We start from the raw sequence: 18,359 nt of genomic DNA, 5'->3' as shown, positions 1-18,359 counted from the left end.
ATTCTGCATAAGGCTCTGCTAATATTATAAAAATTGAGAGTTGCAAATCCGATGAAGAGCTGCAGCGAGATTCAAAATGCCTAGGGTGTCGCCTAGCACCGCTTAGACCGCCTAGAGCACCCAGTTAGCGCCTAGGCAGCCGGCTAAATCTTCCCCACCTTAACCGAACGTTTTGGCCTAAATCAGATCAAGGCTCTGCCGCCCAGAGTGTTTTTTCAAAGACACTGCCTTGATCATGTCAAATCCCTCAATTGGGCTGACACCAAGGATCTGTGAGATAAACAAAAATTGGTAAATTACAAATGAACAAAGAAGTAGAAACGAGTTACCTTATAAATTTCAAAGTCCATACAATTTACAAATTCAAATTACCTTATAAACTGCTCTAGAAACATGATAGGTTTAACACCCTGTTGCTATATCTATACATTCAAAACATCAAGTAATTGTTACAATACTTAAAAAACAAAACAAACAAACAAAGGCCCAGCATTTGTATCACGAAAACGAAACTTTTTACAGAACAAAACCTTATTCTCAATTTTCTCACCAATCAAACAGAGTGATTAAATTACCTGACGAAAGACGGTGGGTTTCTTACTGAAGATGTCCATGGCGACGATTTGGGCTTCAGCCAGTATGTCGTAGACCGAGATGCTGCATCGTCTGTCACTCCAGCATCGGAAACCTATACATCTAGATTCTTGTTCCGAATTTGCTAGTTGTGATGAAAGGAAAAGATTGTTGGAGAGGGGAGATAGAGAGGAGTTAAATCTTAAATTAGTTGGAAGAGGAAATTACTTATGTTTCTGAGATATGTACACCTTTTCTCTCTGTGGAACCAACTGTTCACCCTCAGAGCATTCCCAGCGTTGGGTTTGGCTCGGGGGACAGGCTCGAAAACAAGGGCCTGAGGGCCGGTGGGAGGGCTCCAGCGTGGGCTAGCCCGATGGAAGGTGGAGGCCCGAGCTCCAGGCCCGTGGGGGATTGCCAACCCGAGAGCCCGAGGTGGGCGTGACGTCAGGCTGACGCCAGGGTGGTGTCAGCGCAAAGTGTTTTTCCTTTGCACTCCGCGGACGTGGCACTGTTTTGACAAATGTTGACCATCGCGGGTAGATGCCGTCAGCTAGGTAGTATGACCCGTCGTACATACGTCCGTTGACCTCATACGTAACTTTTGGTGCCTTTCCTTGCAGGACATCGTTGAACACTGGGGATTGGGCAAGGACGTTGATGTCATTTTGAGCTCCTGGGACCCCGAAAAAGGCGTGCCAAATCCATGTATCAAAAGATGCCACCGCCTCCAGAATGATACTTTTTGCTCATTTTCTGTCCCCGTAAGTTCCTTGCCATGCACTTGGACAGTTTTTCCACGTCCAGTGCATACAATCAATGCTTCCAATCATCCCAGGAACGCCACGCATCTCCGCCTTCTTCAACAGCCGCTCCAAGTCCATGTGTGTAGGTTTGCGGAGGTACTTAACGATGTAGATAGATTCGATTGCTCCGCAAAACCTCATCAGGGACTCAAGAATGGTTGATTTCCCCATCCTCGTTATCTCATCCACTTGGTCTGCAGATGCTCCATATGCAAGCATCCGCAAGGCAACAGTAATTTTTTGCTCAGGCAGTAGACCCATAGCACCAAAAGCATCTTTTTTTTGCACAAAATAAGAATCATGGTTGCAAACAGCAATCATGATTTTGTTGAACAAATGTCGTTCCATTCTAAAACGACGTCTAAAGTACGTATCAGGGAATGCACTATTAGGAACAAAATAATCATCCAAGAGTTCCATACCTCGTCGTTGCCTGCTTCTATCAAGGTTTCCGGAACGGCTGGGCCTGCAGATCTGAGCCGCAGCTTGGATGACTCGACGGGAATGTGAGGCTCTACCCTTTCTTACTTCGTCATCTCTCATTTGACGCTCCTCATCCTCTTCCCTCTCATTTCTTACCCTCTGGTGATTGAACATTGCTTCTGATTCGTTAAACAATTCTTCCTCTTCCTGATTGAATCCCCACATCATCCTTGAGGAAGAAGAAGAAGACATTGAAAGAAAGAAACAGAAACTATGAATAATGATACAGATTTTTGTGAATAAGGAAGCAGAAACTATGAATAATGATAGAGATCTTGAGAATTTTGGTGTGAGATTTGTGAGGATGGATGGTGGATTATATAGAGGATTCAGAAAGGATTAGGTTGTGCATAATGCCACGTGGCATGCCGTCATTCGTTACAAATCTGATGGAAATCTATCCTCAAAGATTGTGAACAGATTATGACACGTGACATGCCGTCATTCGTTAAAAATCTGATGGAAATCTATCCTCAAAGATTTTGAACAGAAATCCATCACCAATAATTGTATTATTTTGTATTATTTAATAATACTTCGAATAATGACACGTGGCGCAACGAGAACGATTAAAAATCTTATCCAATATTACAATTAAAATTATTTTGTATTATTTTATAAATAAATAAAATACTAATATTTTATTGCCTATTGCCAGGGCTATTGAAGTGTAACGGTGGAGATGCAAATTCTATTGCTAGGGCTATTTACTGTTCATTAAGGGCAGTTACTGTTCATTAGGTGGATTGAACTAGCATTGCCAGGGGGAGGACTCCAACGCTGGAGTTGCTCTCAAGCCAAACTCACCTGAACTTCTAAACTTCTGTGTGAAAGTGCAGTGAGCCCGGAGACGACAAACTACAACTGGGTCTTGAACGGGAAGGATGTTTGAGGGCTGACCAGAGACGGAGAGTTTTGAGAGGAGACGTGTTTAAATCCCAAAAATTTTGAATTGATGCAGGGTATTGTTTTCAATTAGTGATGGGTGCTTTATGATCCAGTTTCACCCTAAGCTCATTTTTATGGATTGGTTTTCAACCGTTCAGATTTCATTCAACAGTTTACATGCCGTCCCCACGCAACATCCGCAAAGTGCGATCTGCCCCTTAGAAAACGTGAAGCTATTACATATTTTTTGTCAAAATTCAAAATACTCCAAGTCTTTTTCGTTAATTTTCTTTTTAATTTTTCTCACCAAAAAGGTAAGGGAGGGGAGTTTCGAACTGGTGACATATTCTGACACTAAAGCCCTTAAAAGGGCTCCTACTGACCAGTACGTTACTATTAATAACTTGTTAAGACTTTGCAAGTATTTGACTGAAAGGAGGGCAGACTGAGACTGAATGATGTTCTGTTAGGAGGAGTTAGCATGCAATACTCATGTAAGAATAAAAGAATGTACTGCTCTATTATTTCCATGAAACAAAAAATCATTTTACAACTTTATAAGGTGTATAAACACACTTGATTAGCAGCAATAACTACGAAAGTATTCCTACGTCATGACCTACAAAACAAAACGTCAAGCATCACGACCGTTGCAACACTTGGAATACTCGAAAGGAAAGACGGTGCCCATAGCTATCAGCAAACTTCACCAAGACATAAGCAAGCAGAGCAGGCATCCCATATGTCAATTTTTTCAAGTTCACACATATCTTGTAATCAAACATCGGCTCAAGCAGCAGGTGCTTGTCCATCCAATCTGGTATTACGACTGCGCCCACGGCCCCTTCCCCTGCCTCGACCACGCCCTGCAAGACCTTCAAATGGCATCTATTATCAGATATCTTATCGACGTTAACAGCATTCCCACATTCCAAAGATTCAAAGCACACAATACTTATGAATTAATTATTTGAGAACGCAAAAGTTTTCACTTTCTAAGGGCCCGTTTAATAACCATTTGATTTTAAGTTTAGAGTTTTCAGTTTTTTTCACTAGGTATAGAGAGAAAGTAGATGGCAGGGTAGATGAATAAGAATGCGGAGAGTATTGTAGGAGAGAGGGGGAAGAAATGCACATCATGTTACATACAAAATCAAAATAAAAAAATACGAAAGAAATTTCTTTTCAGTTTTTGGTTCCACGTTGTGTACCATTCCGTGTGCATTTCTCCGTTTCCTTCCACCACCCTTCTTCTATTAATCCCCTCATTTCTTCCTTGTAACCTACTTATTTCTGACCAAAAAGTGAAAACTAGAAGCTGAAAACCAAATGGTTCTCAAACAAGCCCCACCAAGCAAGTAGAAAGCTAAATGCATTGTGTCAAAACCATCAGTATTAGCTACAATAAACTGGTCAAGGATACAGTAGACCGTAAGCATAAAAATTAAAACAAAACAAAAAAGTAAGGAATGAACTTAACTGATCATATGTAATGTCCTTACAACCAGGGTAAATGTAAAACCTAGTTTAAAAACCGTATGAATCCAATATTGATAAACTACGTTATTAGTGACATGGAGGCAAACATAAAGCCGCTAACATATTTGCATTCATAGATTTACAGTTACTACAGCAAGCCAGAGAACTAAATTTAATTGGAATAAACTTAAAGGAAATAAATCAAAATATAACAGTACAGAGCATAGAAAACCTACCACGGCCTTGCGCAGGTGCACCTTCAACATAGTCATAGTATCCACCTGACTGACCATAACCTCGTCCTCGACCCCTAAAAGAACCACCTCTTGAACGGCCTCTACCTCTGCCACCATAACCACGCCCACCATCCCAAACATCTCCATTATAATCCCCAACTCCATTGTAGTTTCCTGCACACAGGGTACCATACCATGAACCAGAGCAAAACCCAATGAGCAATTTTAGCCACTTGTAACAAAAAACTAAGTAATTTACCATGGGTACTGGTATAATGGTATTTGAAGTTTTTGAAAAGCAAAATTTTAACTCCACTTCACGATTACAATGATGCCATAAACAAAATATATTCATAATTTTAGAGCAGAGAGCAATACCTCTACCCCAGCCTCTTCCTTGGCTACCACGACCCCTGCCTTGGAATCCAGGCGAACCGTCTGGCTTGCATGTAATTAAATCAATATTAATTGAAGCGATTATAGTATAGAAGTAACCTCATAAACATGAACAAAGACATAACACATCACCTCCATTGTCCTCAAAATCATTCAACTGTTTCACTTGGTCAACTGGAAGAGGGGATTGATATCTGTACCGTATCAAATAACAGAAAATGAAAGATAAGGATAGACTTCCCACCTTTCAAACCACATACTCATATGATCACTGTGATTTTTATCGCGTAGTTGTGCACTTCTGGGCTCTACTGTGCATCATAATGTAATTAGCATTTTAGGAACCAGCACTAAAATCATTCCTTAGAATTCATTCAACTACATATGGTTCAAAAGCAATCGAAGTTTTAAAGTTTTTAGCACCCTTTAAAATCCTAACAGAAGTAGCACAGTTCATCTGTTAATAATTTTGTATCCCAGTTCAGCAAACCATCAGTAAATACTAAAATGGGATATTCATGAGATGCACCAGAAATACATAGGAAACCAAAATCTAAATTATTTACCCTGAAGAGGATGTAAGGAGCTCTTTCTTCGACAAGGTAATAGTGATCGTTGAAACATGCCGAGTACTCTCAACACTGCAGAAAAACACAACCAATTATATCACTTAAGTGAAACAAGAAAGGAAATCATATGTGCATATGCATAGTAGCATAGAAGTGTATGGTTTCATACGGAAGCAGGCCTTCTTCTAGGGGCTCGTACACGTCAGTTATATCAGTCGATCCAATAGAAGTATTCTGATGAAGACCAAGAATCCTTCTCTGGAAACAGAAAAGCTTTATCAGAAAATGTGTACACACAAACACTGGTGCAGACATGAAAGTACATGCATATGTCTACGAAGAGGTCACAAGTCCCTCACCTTTATTAGCTCAGCAATCATAACCGTTTTATTGATAGCTCGGCCCATTGCCTTTAGAACAATTTCGTCAGATCCTTTCTCCTACATCAGATACAATCATTTATGGTAAAGCCTAACGGGAAAAAAAAGGATTTAGTGCACTATTAGAAAAAAGTAATAATAATAATAATAACGATAATAAAAGAGGAGCTAAGGGCAAACGAAAACAAATTAAAATCCAAAGGATAAACAAAGACAAAACTAAAGGCACAAAAGCAAAAGGAAAATAAAAGACAAGGACAATCACGTACTACGGTCTAATAGTATTTCTCTTCACTTGTAAGTGAGAGATTTTAGATTCGATTCTCACTAAATACAAATTTGAACCACATTATTGTTAACTCATTGTAAGTCTAAGCCCACCCCTTCCTCTTAGCAAAGATAAAATCGTTTGCTTAAAAAAAAAAATAAAAAATAAAAAAAAATAAAAAGCAAGGGACTGGAGTCTGGAAGTTGCAACTTGTACCTCATATTAAAACGCAAGATAAAATAGTGACTAATATGTATATAGCTAAAGGGAAATGTAAATCAACCAAGCTGACTTTCACACCTTTTCTAGCTTTCACACATCCTTTTTATCTGGTTGAGTAAATTAAATAGAAACAACCGACAAGATGCGTGAGAGGTTAAAAAGATAAGAGTGTGTTTATAATTTTCCTTCAACAAAACAAAAAACATGAAATGGAGAAACGAGGCAGAGGAGGGACCTGGAGCAGAGTGGTGGCGTAAGTAATATAGTTCCTCATTCTGCCTTGAGCCGTTATACGAATCTCATTCTCGTTTATGGGCGTAGCCTCCGCCTTGGGCTTCTCCACCCTCTGAAACCTATCCATTTACTCTGCACCCAAACACCAACACCAACACCAACACAAGCAAACCCCAATCAAACCCAACAGATACGCACACATATGTACACAGAGAGAGAGCGAGGAGATTTAAATTAGGGTTTGGTTTTACCTTTTGTTAGTTGGAGGAGGGAATCTGAGAGTTGGGAGGAGGGAATCTGAAACAAACAGTGGCAAAAGCAACGATGTGTTTCTGCACTAGGATAATATTTAATTTGTGACTTTAATTTAATAAATAAGAAATGAAAATTAAGAAAAACCGAGAGAGAGACTAGGGTTTCTGGTGACGGTCTTATCGGCGGCAACACCGCCGAGTCCTATTATCTGCCATTTTATTTTCGGTGACAGCAGCCCAACACTTGTCATACGCGTTTCCTACTTTGGTTCCCACTCTTGGCCTAGGTGGCGTTCCCTCCTACACTTGGTCCTTGTTCGGTAACGTATTACTCTTTGCTTAATTTCAGTTTATTACTTTAAAATTTTTTGGTTTTTAATATCACATGTATCAAGTTTTTTTTCATTCTAGAGTAGTATCTGAATTCATAATTTTGAGACACTTTCACACACTCGTTAAGGTGGCTATTAAATCAGCCGTTAACATATGAGTTGCACACTTAGTTACTTACGAATCCAAAGGAGTTGCACGCCCTGAGGCCCTTTATTACCTTCTCATATGAGTTGGTCACTTCTTAGACCATCTCCAACCGAATGGTCCAGAGGGTCAGAGGGCCGAAAATAGCCCAAAAATCGTCTTCAATCGAGGGCTAGGCCAAAAAGTTCGTGGGCTCCACGAGACAAAAAAGGCCCAAAGGGCCAACCCACTTTTTTTTTTTTTTTTTTTTTTTTTTTTTTGTTCTTTTCCAATTGCCCAACTAACACACCCCGACTCGGAATGTCCACTAGGACTCCGAATCGAGCTGTGATGGCCGACACCTAGAAGGTGACGAAGCCATAAAATGTAGTGATGTGGAAAATGTGAATGAATTTAAACCTAAAAGTGTCTAAATATAAGAGTGCGCTGGGGAGCGGGAATGAACCCATTTCACACGTGACGTCATAGCATAAGTAAAGTATAGTAGAATGGATTGAGAATTATACCCTCAGAGAAAACCACTTATATTGAGATTTGCCAAGAGTCCTCGTCCATACGAAAACTTAGCTACTAAAACCTGGAGAGGCGAAAAACAAGGGTGAGTGGGCCTAAAAACAAAGTTTTATAAAAAATAAAAATAAAAACCTTTATGAAAACATTGTAACCCCTCGCCGTAAAACAAGTATAGTTTCCAAAATATACATACTACGTATAGTAAGAAAATACTTACCGTAACCTGCAAAATATCAAGATATCAATACGGCACAAATCCCGTACTTAAACACATTTTGTCAGTAACCACATAATCTAGCATAAGCAAATATATCATAACGAGTGCTCATCGACATATGCTGACACACGAGTTCATGCAGAGGTAGTCTGACATGAACAAGACTGTGTGTAATAATGATATACGCTCTAGTGCTACAATTACGTGAAGACTGGCGCTATTCACGATCACATACGAGTTGGAGTTGCCTAATGCAACTTGTACGACAGGACTGGCACCTACTTGGATCCAAGGCCAACGTGTGGTGCGAATGTGAACAAACATGTAAAAGACTGGTCCTGACCCTGGGCGAGCACTAACACCGAGTGCAGCAAACAATGAGCAAATAACACAAATATAGTTAGGCCACAGTGATTTGATAGTTCTAATCAACATACTAACATTCATAGCCATAGATATAATTATGGCATCAAAGATTATAAGCATACCTGTGCATCCCGTAGGATGTAGCATATTTCATAATTTCTAGTCAATATAACATTCATCAAAGCTGTAACTTGTATTAAGGCATCCCGCAGGATCCGGAATAATTTCATAAATTCCATCATTTCGCTAATTCCTATAAACTTTAGTCTAATCCAAGCGTACGTAAGAAATTCTTTTCCAAATGCATAAATGGAAACAATCAATCATATATATATATATATATATATATATATATATATACACTCTATATAAAGGAACAGACACACTCACCTGAAGTCCGTGCTACAACTCCCTAGTACAAATATCGAGGCGTCACGAACGATTGTCGCCTAGAAAAAATATCAAATCACGTCTCAGAATTCTTATCGATAGAACACATAACTTAGATAAAACACATCCCCAAAGACGTTCTAAAATGATTTGAAACCCATTGACCAAAAGTCAACCGTCGGTCGAAGATTGACGATAGGGTCTACAACCCTACGTAACTCGATCCGGAAGATCCGCATTCGGATTTCTGATCCGTAACATCCCAAGAGTTTCAATAAGCTTTTAGAACAACATCCTAAAGTTTTGGAACGATCCCAACGATCGGATCTCCGCCAATCGCTAAAATTAAGCGATGGTCAACGTTTTACTTTACAAACTTACAAATCCAATTTGGGAAGATCCGTACGTCCAATTCTCGATTTGTAAGTTCCTAATATTCTTTAATATTATGTACTATTACCTATTAAAATTTGGTGACGATCCGAAGCGGTGGTCAACGTTTTATTTTACGAACTTACAAATCCAATTTAGGAAGATCCGTACGTCCAATTCTCGATTCGTAAGTTCCTAATATTCTTTAATATTATTTACTATTACCTATTAAAGTTTGGTGACGATCCAATGGTCGAATCGTCGAATCATATAATAACCAAGTGGCGACCCTTAACGAAAATATAACCAAACAACAGAATTTCATCAATCGGATGTCAATTATGAAATCGGGGCACCCATTTTAACCTTGGGAGGTCAAGGGGTGTCTTTCCCCACGCACCACTGCAGGCGGCGGCTGGTAGCCCCGACTCGCCAGAAATTTCAACTATTTCCAAAAATTCTCAATTTTCACAGGAATGAAGATCTCAACGAGAGCAACAACTTTGATACCTGTCGCCAAGTCCAATTTGGCCGGGAAAAGCTCCAATTCCCCTTAAAGGCTCTGAAAACCCTAGAAATGGGTGGCTTCAATCTGCCATCTCCGGTGCTCCGCCGCCCCTACAATTGCTTATCCTTTGTTCCAGGCCTCAAGAGGGGTGTTTTGGTGGTGTTGGTGGTGGTCAACCTAACTTTCTCGATCAGTGGATTTCCGCCGTGGTGAAGGAAATATTGGTGAAAACACGTTCATTTGAGCAACATCTATGCATGCAATTAACAAGTAAAAGGCGAAATCATGCTTGTATGCACTCAAAACAAAAATTTACCCATGAAATTCAAAGCCTAGTAGTTATGATGAACCAATACTCAACTCAAGATCTAAGAAAAAGAGTTGAGATTTCTTTATACCTTTGAAGCACCTTTTTGCTTAGCAAAGATTAATCACCCATGTGAGGGCCTTCCTTCCTTTGTCACCTTGCTCCTTCGCTCCATGGATGTGGATATTGGGTTCTCCAAAAGTCCCCAAAGTTGGAGACCTCTAAGTTTCGACACCAAGGATGGTTAAGGAAGAAGATGAGTGACCATGGAAGAATTAGATGCTAGTAAATTCCCCAATGGTGGCCAGCCTCCTAGAGAGAAAAAGGAGAGCTTTTGTTCTCTCCAATTTTCTCAAGAAAACCCTAATGAAGAAAAAGCTATAAAGTCACATTTATACCTACCTTCATTGGAGTGGCAAACTTGTAATAAGTCCAAAACCCACACCCTCTCTAAGCATGGCCCGCCTCCCTATTTTTTGTGGGTTAATTGCCCATTTTGTTTTAGTTGTCACACAACTTAAACCTTATGTGCCTTGTGGACCAAAACCCTTTTGTGTCCTGAAACCCATAATTAACTTAAGGCCTAAAACGAACCTTTCATTTTAGATTAATTAACTTTTAATTAATCCTTGCCATATACAATTAAACTATTTAATTGTCCTACTCATCTTCGTTATATCCTTCAATCATTACCTTACACGGTGTGCGATCCATTAGGTTCCTTTTAGCGAGGCAGTGGGCGATTAGAACTCTTCAAATCAATTGTGAATTGAAACTTACTTTCAATTCTTCCTTTAGTCATTATACACCTTTGGGGCTTCCACAAACCATGAGTGACACCTACCAGTATGTCATGGCTACCCAAGCTAAGTCAAAGTGGTTGGAGAACCTGTCCAGTTAAAATTACAATGCAATACGGGGACACTCTCTTACGGAGTGACTTTGACATAGTCAAAGATCAAGGATCTAACCACAAGACAACTATGATGTCTCAGGTCAAAGGACTACTTTACATTATCCCAACCATGAGTTCTCATGTGACATGAGTATGAAAACTCCTTGTTGATCGCGTTTAGTGGACTCATTCTCTATTGAGCACCTACATGCTTGTCTTGGTGTCAATCACACCAAGGACTCGAGACCAGTCACTCTCTCTAAGAGAAGACATAGCACGTACTAATCTTAATAGACTATCAATGCCCAATTGGCAATCCTATGATTAGGAACGTTTAGGATATGTATACAAAAGAGAATGGTCTCGTGAATCTAACTTCTTTAGATCACATTCTCCCAATTACATATTCCTTGGACTTATCGTTTAAGCATATAACATGTATATAAGACGGCTTAAAAGAATAATCTTTTCCCTTTATATTAAACTAGATTAGTTTAACATGTGAAATGTCCGTAAAGTATCATCATATGATTGGTTTTAGGGCACATTTCCAACACGTGGCACCCCTGGAACCAACAATTCCGTTCTTCGAGATACGAGGCCAAAACCCCAACAATCTTGGGTGTAAACTGAAGAGGGGATGATGGTGATTAATTTCCAAGTGGTGGCGAGCCTTGGATCGCCGAAAAAAAGTCAGAAAAGCGACGGGAAAGTCGCCAGGTCATGCGGGTCCAGTCGGGAAGAAACAGGTCAACCCGATTTGGGTTCCCTCCTATTCTTCTTCTCTCCTTTCCCTCCTATTCTCTTTTCTAATTCGTTCCTCAGCTCTCTCTCTCCTCCTCATTGGCTGCCCATTTCCCTTCCTTTCTCTCCTGATTGGGCAAACCTTCCACCCCCAACTCTCTTCTTTTTTTTTTTTTTCCTCCTCTAATATTAAATAACAATATAATAACTATGAGAGAGATATATAAAAAATAATAAACAGTAATCTTTTACAAAAGTACTTTTCGGATTTGTAAATCTGTAAAATTTTAATCGTAACTCCAAATTCACTTTTGTGTTGGGCCTACGCATCCGTATCGGCGAGTACTTCAGGAATACGATAAAATAATAGCCCATAAGCTTCATGAAATGACGGTCAACTAAAGTCAACGATCTCACCTCTAAGGGCATTTTCATCAATTCACTCATTTAAAATTTGTAAGAACATACAATTAGGGACGGGTTATCACAATCTACCCACCTTAAAAAAATTTCATCCCCGAAATTTGAAATCACTTGTTATACAAAAGTAGTGAAAAGACAACAAGAAAATAAATATGTAAAGGAAGATATCAAATTAGAGTGGTTGCATAAAAGAGAATGTCATTCCGTCACGATCGGAGTGCAGTGATTCCTCTTTCATGCCCCTAAACTCTCACTTTCCTTCTCCTTTAACACAATACTATAATATAATACTTTTTATAAAAACATAAAGTTGAGAGTATTTACGTATGTAGAATAACATCCCGCCAAAATACATATATATATGTAAAAACGTATAGTTAAAATAATTGTACTGAAATTAACATTTAAAATAGAAAGTTTTCCACCTATACAATCGTAGCATCACGTACTCCGAAGAGGAGCGTGTGGTATCTTTGGGTTAAGCCCAAATAATAAATAAATAACTAAAAATGCTAAAGTAAAAGAACCTACTTGTCTACTTGCTTAATGAACACAACGAATAAGTTATCCATAGTACAGTCGGCAGCTCGTAATACCGACAAGTCACTGTTGTCTCGATAAGCAAGTAACAATTTCCTAAGGGTGCAATATTACCATCTTACCCCTTATTGGAAAGTACGTAAAATTCGTCTAATTAGCGCCTCGATCGCGCTCACGTAGTACCCTCTCGGGCAACATCGTCAAAATTATGAAATTTTCTATATCTTAAACTTGATCATTCAAATACCTATTTGTAGTACTCAACTGTCAATTATGTATTATGCATAGAATTTTTGTACTACGCCTCAAGTGGTGCCATACACAAAATCGAAAATGTAATCGCAATTACATGCTATACTATAGAACGGACAAACACAACATGTCCACAAAAGTCCAGATAATTTGTTCCAACTGGCCGTTAGTCCAAAGGTGAAATGTGGTTTCCGACAACAACTTTGTGCTCATAACCTTCAAGAAGACTTCCCAAGGCTTGAAAGTGAAACACGCATCACGATGAGATACAGTAGTGACATGCACACCATGTAGCTGAACAATGTAATTCATAACACCTTAGCAAGCAGCTTCATTGTGAATTTCTTTTGAATTTAGTAAAATCTATGTCAAGAAGGCTAAAAGAACACTCAAGAATTTGAGGGTCAAAATAAGTCTATCAATTCTAGAGTACAAGATAACTGGATTTAATGCATATAACATGTCGCCACAACGGTAGCCTTCGGAATATTCAATCAATAATAGTAAAGATTCATTTCGTAAAGAATTTGTTGGTTGATTGAGAAGTTGACGGTCACAGCTAAAACTTAAATGTTAGAGCAATTCACCCAAACGGTTTGCCTACTTCAAAATTAATACAAAATGCAATAGGGTAGACACGTACCCAAGATTGACTGGAATGCCTTCCAGCACCAAGAGGAGAATATGGAATCATAATCAGAGTAGATACTGATCAAAACGCCAAAAAATCCAGTAAATTCAAGAATAAGCAATTTACCAAGGGATCTAAAATGTTGTCCATCTGGACCAATGAGAAGTAAGTTGACTTGTCAAGTCGATCTATAATCATCGAAACATCATAATAATCTCCACATGCACAAGATACCTCATACCGAGAGTGTACGATGTATTTCCCATCTCCATTCGGATACATAAAATGATTATAACCACTCAAACAATTTCTTGATGATTTGTAAGTAACGCCAACCCAATGCTCATGAGTTCCAACTAAAATGAAATAGGGCAGGCCGAAAGCATTTTGGGAGTAGATAATATCTTTTGCTACTGTAAACAGTAATTACGTTTACACAATGGGGATGATACATGATTGTGTAATCGTAGATGTAGATTTGGTTCCTCTATCGCCATTGTCAGAAATTAATTCTTTTCAAATTCATATGTACTCTAGAGGTCTAAGATTGATAGAGATTTTGGACACGTTTCTCAACAAAGAAGTGTCATCTGATTTTCAAAGGATGGTAACTATTGACTCTAAGTCATGAATAAGATGGTTCATTTCGAACGGTTCTACACGTTGGGAAATATAAGCGATATTTCATCATGCTGCCTCTATACATCTGAAACATCCAAAGAACACATCATCGTGGATTTCCAAAATGATCATTATCATCAAAAGGTGTAAAACAAAGGTGTGAGACAACAGTTCAGTTGTCAGAAACTTTATTCATAATCAACATCACAATTAAACTAACTTTCCTCGGTTGATAAGTGAGGAAAAACACTATAACCAAAAAATTGCTAACCAATTGTCGATAAAATCGACAAGACCAAAGATATCTTGAATTTCCCAACACTTCGTGAGATTTTCAACTTTCTTCCGCTACAACCTTTTGGGAAAAAGAAAAGAATGTCGTCCACTAAGAGCACGGTTCCCAAGAAATGTACATGTTCTAAACAAGTTTAACATTCGAAGAATTTGATACAAAGCTGACTATTGGTGTTTAGAGAATTTAATCTCGTTGCTGGGATAGGTGGGAAAGTCATCAATAAGACCACTACAAATTCGTTAGGCTATGGAAGAAAACTCAAGTTACAAAGGTTGGTCGGCTAGACCATCAACTCGAAGTAGGGTTTAAACGGTTTTTAATTGTCACCCGATGGAGTTGCTAAAATCTAGGCACATACTAGGGTTCGGCCTTTTGCCTTCGTGGATAGGTTTGAGATTTTCTAGATAAGTTGGATAAATTTCTAATCAGTAAGCTTTTGTAACTAAGTTCTCTCAATGAAGTAGGACTTGTTCGAAAAGTCGCAAGGAAAATTGATGTAGTACGAGAAAATGGATTGATGGTGTACTTCACTTCACCATTTGATGATATCCTAGGTAAGATTTTGGAATATGACACCCAAATGTACATCCTTGAAACGTACCATACTACTTCCTTTCACTACACCATGTGCTAATAGGTATCCACAGCTTTCTCGATACTTAATTCAGTCTAACTGTGAGAAATTAACTCGTACTTCGATTCTACTGTCTACCTGTGGAAGTGATCGAAAATGTGACTAGTCGGAAAGGTTCTGTTTACCTAGATAAGTGATGAGGTAAAAACAACTATGAGTTTACTGTCCAAATACAAAACTTGCTCTTAGTTTCCATGATTTAGTTTCCTCGGCTCAGGTAGTCATTGTTAATCAGTTTATCGGTCGCACCACTAATTAACGCATATACGATATTTTGATATTGTTCGCTACCCTGAAACTGTGAACCGGTGTTCTGGCATAAGGATATCACTCCCATATACTAGCATGTGTCCGATATCAGAAATCATACCGCCTGAATATTGGTTGATAACTTCTAGATATCGGACCGTATCGTTAATTAGTAGTGCCACCATAGACTGATTACAGGTTCGAGCTTGCTCGGGTGGATGGTTTTGGACGATTGGTAAGGAATTGGTCATGTGAGGTGGTTTTATTAATTCTATGAAAAATACTTACTACTTCGGGGATTTTTACTGACCGTAGGTATAACAACTCATACACCTATGCCTATGCTGGTCGAAATGACGAGTACATCACCAAAAGAAATTCGGGAAACTAGTATTGGTTGGTACGTCCTAAGGTTGAAAAAGAATTTACTAATAATCTACTTTAGAATGAACTTAAAGAGATTCAATCTTCCTCCCGAAGATTCGGAACTATACTAATACATTTAAAAAGATTAGTGCCATCGGGGACCAAAAGTGGTTATCCCCAAATGTTATTTCGTCGAGTGCTACCCTTGTAGCACTACATTGTCACTTGAGACATTACTGGAAATTTCGATGAAAAGAAAAACTTCGTTGGGATTTCCAATAGGTGATATACTACAAGGTACCGCCAAAGAATCAAAATAAATTGGGGTTTCCCATTTCAAAAGGTTTGGTGATACACAAGCATCGATACATTCGACTAGCTACGGGGCCAACAACTCATTTCCAAAACGAAATTTTCCTTGCCGATGAGGTTCACCGTTTATAGTCTAGGGGCAGTCACCAAAATGATTTTCTCAAATGTCAATAAGTCACCAAATCCGCCCAAAACTTAGGAAAACCTAACACGTTTTTTGTAGTAAACGAGGTGGCATAATTCAACATTTAGGCTCAAGAATTAAGAATGCTTACATCACGCGTGTGATGAATGCAATACTACCTAAACTTATGCTCTGATACCAAACTGACACACCCTGACCCGGAATGTCCACTAGGACTCCAAATTGAGCTGTGATGGCTGACACCTGGAAGGTGAAGAAGCCATAAAGTGTAGTGATGTGGAAAATGTGAATAAATTTAAACCTAATAGTGCCTAAATATAAGAGTGCGCTGGTGAGCAGGAATGAACCCATTTTACACGTGACGTCATAGCATAAGTAAAGTACAGTAGAGTGGATTGAGAATTATACCCTCAGAGATAACCACTTACACTAAGATTTGCCAAGAGTCCTCGTTGATACGAAAGCTCAACTACTAAAACTTAGAGGGGCAAAAAACAAGGGTGAGTGGGCCTAAAAGTAAAGTTTTATAAAAATTAAAAAATTAAAAAAAATAAACTTTATGAAAACAATGTAACCCCTCGCCGTAAAACATGTATAGTTTCCAAAATATGCATACTACGTATAGTAAGAAAATACTTACCGTAGCTTGCAAAATATCAAGATATCAATACGGCACAAATCCCGTACATAAACACATTATGTTAGTAACCACATAATCTAGCATAGGCAAATATATCATAACGAGTGCTCATCGACATATGTTGATGCATGACTTAATGCAAAGGTAGTCTAACATGAACAGGACTAGGTGTAATAATGATATACGCTCTAGTGCTACAATCACGTGAAAACTAGCACTATTCGCAGTCACATACGAGTCAGAGTTGCCTAATGCAACCTGTACGACAGGACTGGTACCTACTTGGATCCAAGGCGAGCGTGCGGTGCGGATGTGAACATACACGTGAAAGACTGGCCTTGGCCTTGGGTAAGAACTAACACCGAGTGCAGAAAGGATGAGCAGATACCACAAATATAGTTATACCACAGTGATTTGATAGTTCTAATCAACATACTAACCATTCATAGCCATAGATATAATTATGGCATCAAAGATTATAAGCATACAAGTGCATCCCATAGGATGTAGCATATTTCATAATTTCTAGTCAATATAACATGCATCAAAGCTGTAACTTGGATTAAGGCATCCCGTAGGATCCGACCTAATTTCATAAATTCCGTCAATTCGCTAATTCTTATAAACTTTATAGTGTGTGTGTGTGTGTGTACACACACTATAAAAAGGAAAAAACCAACTCACCTGAAGTCCGCGCAACAACTCCCTAGCACGAATATCAAGGCGTCACGAACGATTGTCGCCTAGAACAAATATCAAATCATATCTCAGAATTCTTATCAATAGAACACATAACTTACACAAAACACATCCCCAAGGACATTCTAGAATGATTTGAAACCCATTGACCAAAAGTCAACCGTCGGTTGTGTTGGAAATGTGCCCTAAAACCAATCATATGATGATACTTTATGGACATTTCACATGTTAAACTAATCTAGTTTAATATTAAGGGAAAACATTATTGTTTGAGCCGTCTCATATAAATGTTATATGCTTAAACGATAAGTCCAAGGAATATGTGATTGGAAGAATGCAATCTAAAGAAGTTAGATTCATGAGACCATTCTTTCGTTGACACATCCTAAACGTTCCTGATCATAGGATTGTCAATTGGGCATTGACAGTCCGTTAAGATCAGTACGTGCTATGTCTTCTCTCAAGGAGAGTGACTAGTCTCGAGTCATTGGTGTGTGTGACATCAAGACAAGTACGTAGGTGCTCAATAGAGAATGAGTTCACTGAACACGATCAACGAAGAGTTCTCATATTCATGTCACATGAGAACTCATGGTTGGGATAATGCAAATTAGTCTTTTAACCTGAGGCATCACAGTTGTCTTGTGGTTAGGTCCTTAATCTTTGATTATGTCAAAGTCACTCCATCAGGAGGGTGTCCACGGCATCGTTGGGGTTAAGCCACTTAGCCATGGAGGCAAGTGAATGCGCAACAAGGGATCTCTAACCTTCAAACTGTTTGAGGGAGAATACTCTATGATATGATTAAGAATCTTTGGCCAAAGTATGAATGAGATTTAGGAATGTGTTCCAAATCACATTCAAGGTAATCATATAAGCACAAGACTCACATTGGATAGTAGACATGAATAAACTATCAAACCAAACAATGTGGTCAAGAGTATTGTATTAGAGAAAGACCGTATTGCATTTGTA

General features: G+C 38.8%; 1 protein-coding gene and 1 long non-coding RNA gene across 3 annotated transcripts; both read right to left on the bottom strand.

Annotated features, from left to right (window-relative positions):
• Nucleotides 1-202: 202 nt before the first annotated feature.
• Nucleotides 203-852, bottom strand: LOC137719960 (uncharacterized). Its single transcript, XR_011066452.1, has 3 exons — nucleotides 576-852; nucleotides 373-422; nucleotides 203-270 (listed from the first exon to the last, which is right to left on the bottom strand). It is a non-coding gene; the product is annotated as an uncharacterized lncRNA (long non-coding RNA).
• A 2,393-nt stretch (nucleotides 853-3,245) lies between these two features.
• On the bottom strand, nucleotides 3,246-7,053 carry LOC137721335 (uncharacterized). Of its 2 annotated transcripts, XR_011066631.1 has the most exons (10): nucleotides 6,786-7,053; nucleotides 6,536-6,666; nucleotides 5,790-5,870; nucleotides 5,600-5,688; nucleotides 5,428-5,502; nucleotides 4,994-5,055; nucleotides 4,844-4,903; nucleotides 4,466-4,639; nucleotides 3,461-3,625; nucleotides 3,246-3,369 (listed from the first exon to the last, which is right to left on the bottom strand). XR_011066631.1 is itself a non-coding variant. In XM_068460435.1 (9 exons), the coding sequence occupies exons 2-9, from the start codon at nucleotides 6,659-6,661 to the stop codon at nucleotides 3,540-3,542; spliced, it is 753 nt and encodes a 250-aa protein (XP_068316536.1). In that variant the 5' UTR covers nucleotides 6,662-6,666; nucleotides 6,786-7,052; the 3' UTR covers nucleotides 3,246-3,539. The 2 variants fall into 2 exon arrangements, 1 of the variants encoding a protein (XP_068316536.1); XM_068460435.1 differs by having other exon boundaries at nucleotides 3,246-3,625; nucleotides 6,786-7,052.
• Between the last annotated feature and the right edge of the window lie 11,306 nt (nucleotides 7,054-18,359).

This window comes from Pyrus communis, chromosome 16 (assembly GCF_963583255.1).
Source record: "Pyrus communis chromosome 16, drPyrComm1.1, whole genome shotgun sequence".
NCBI lineage: Eukaryota > Viridiplantae > Streptophyta > Magnoliopsida > Rosales > Rosaceae > Pyrus > Pyrus communis.
The sequence above is the reverse complement of the archived record's forward strand: the minus strand, read 5'-3'. Positions and strand labels throughout refer to the sequence as shown.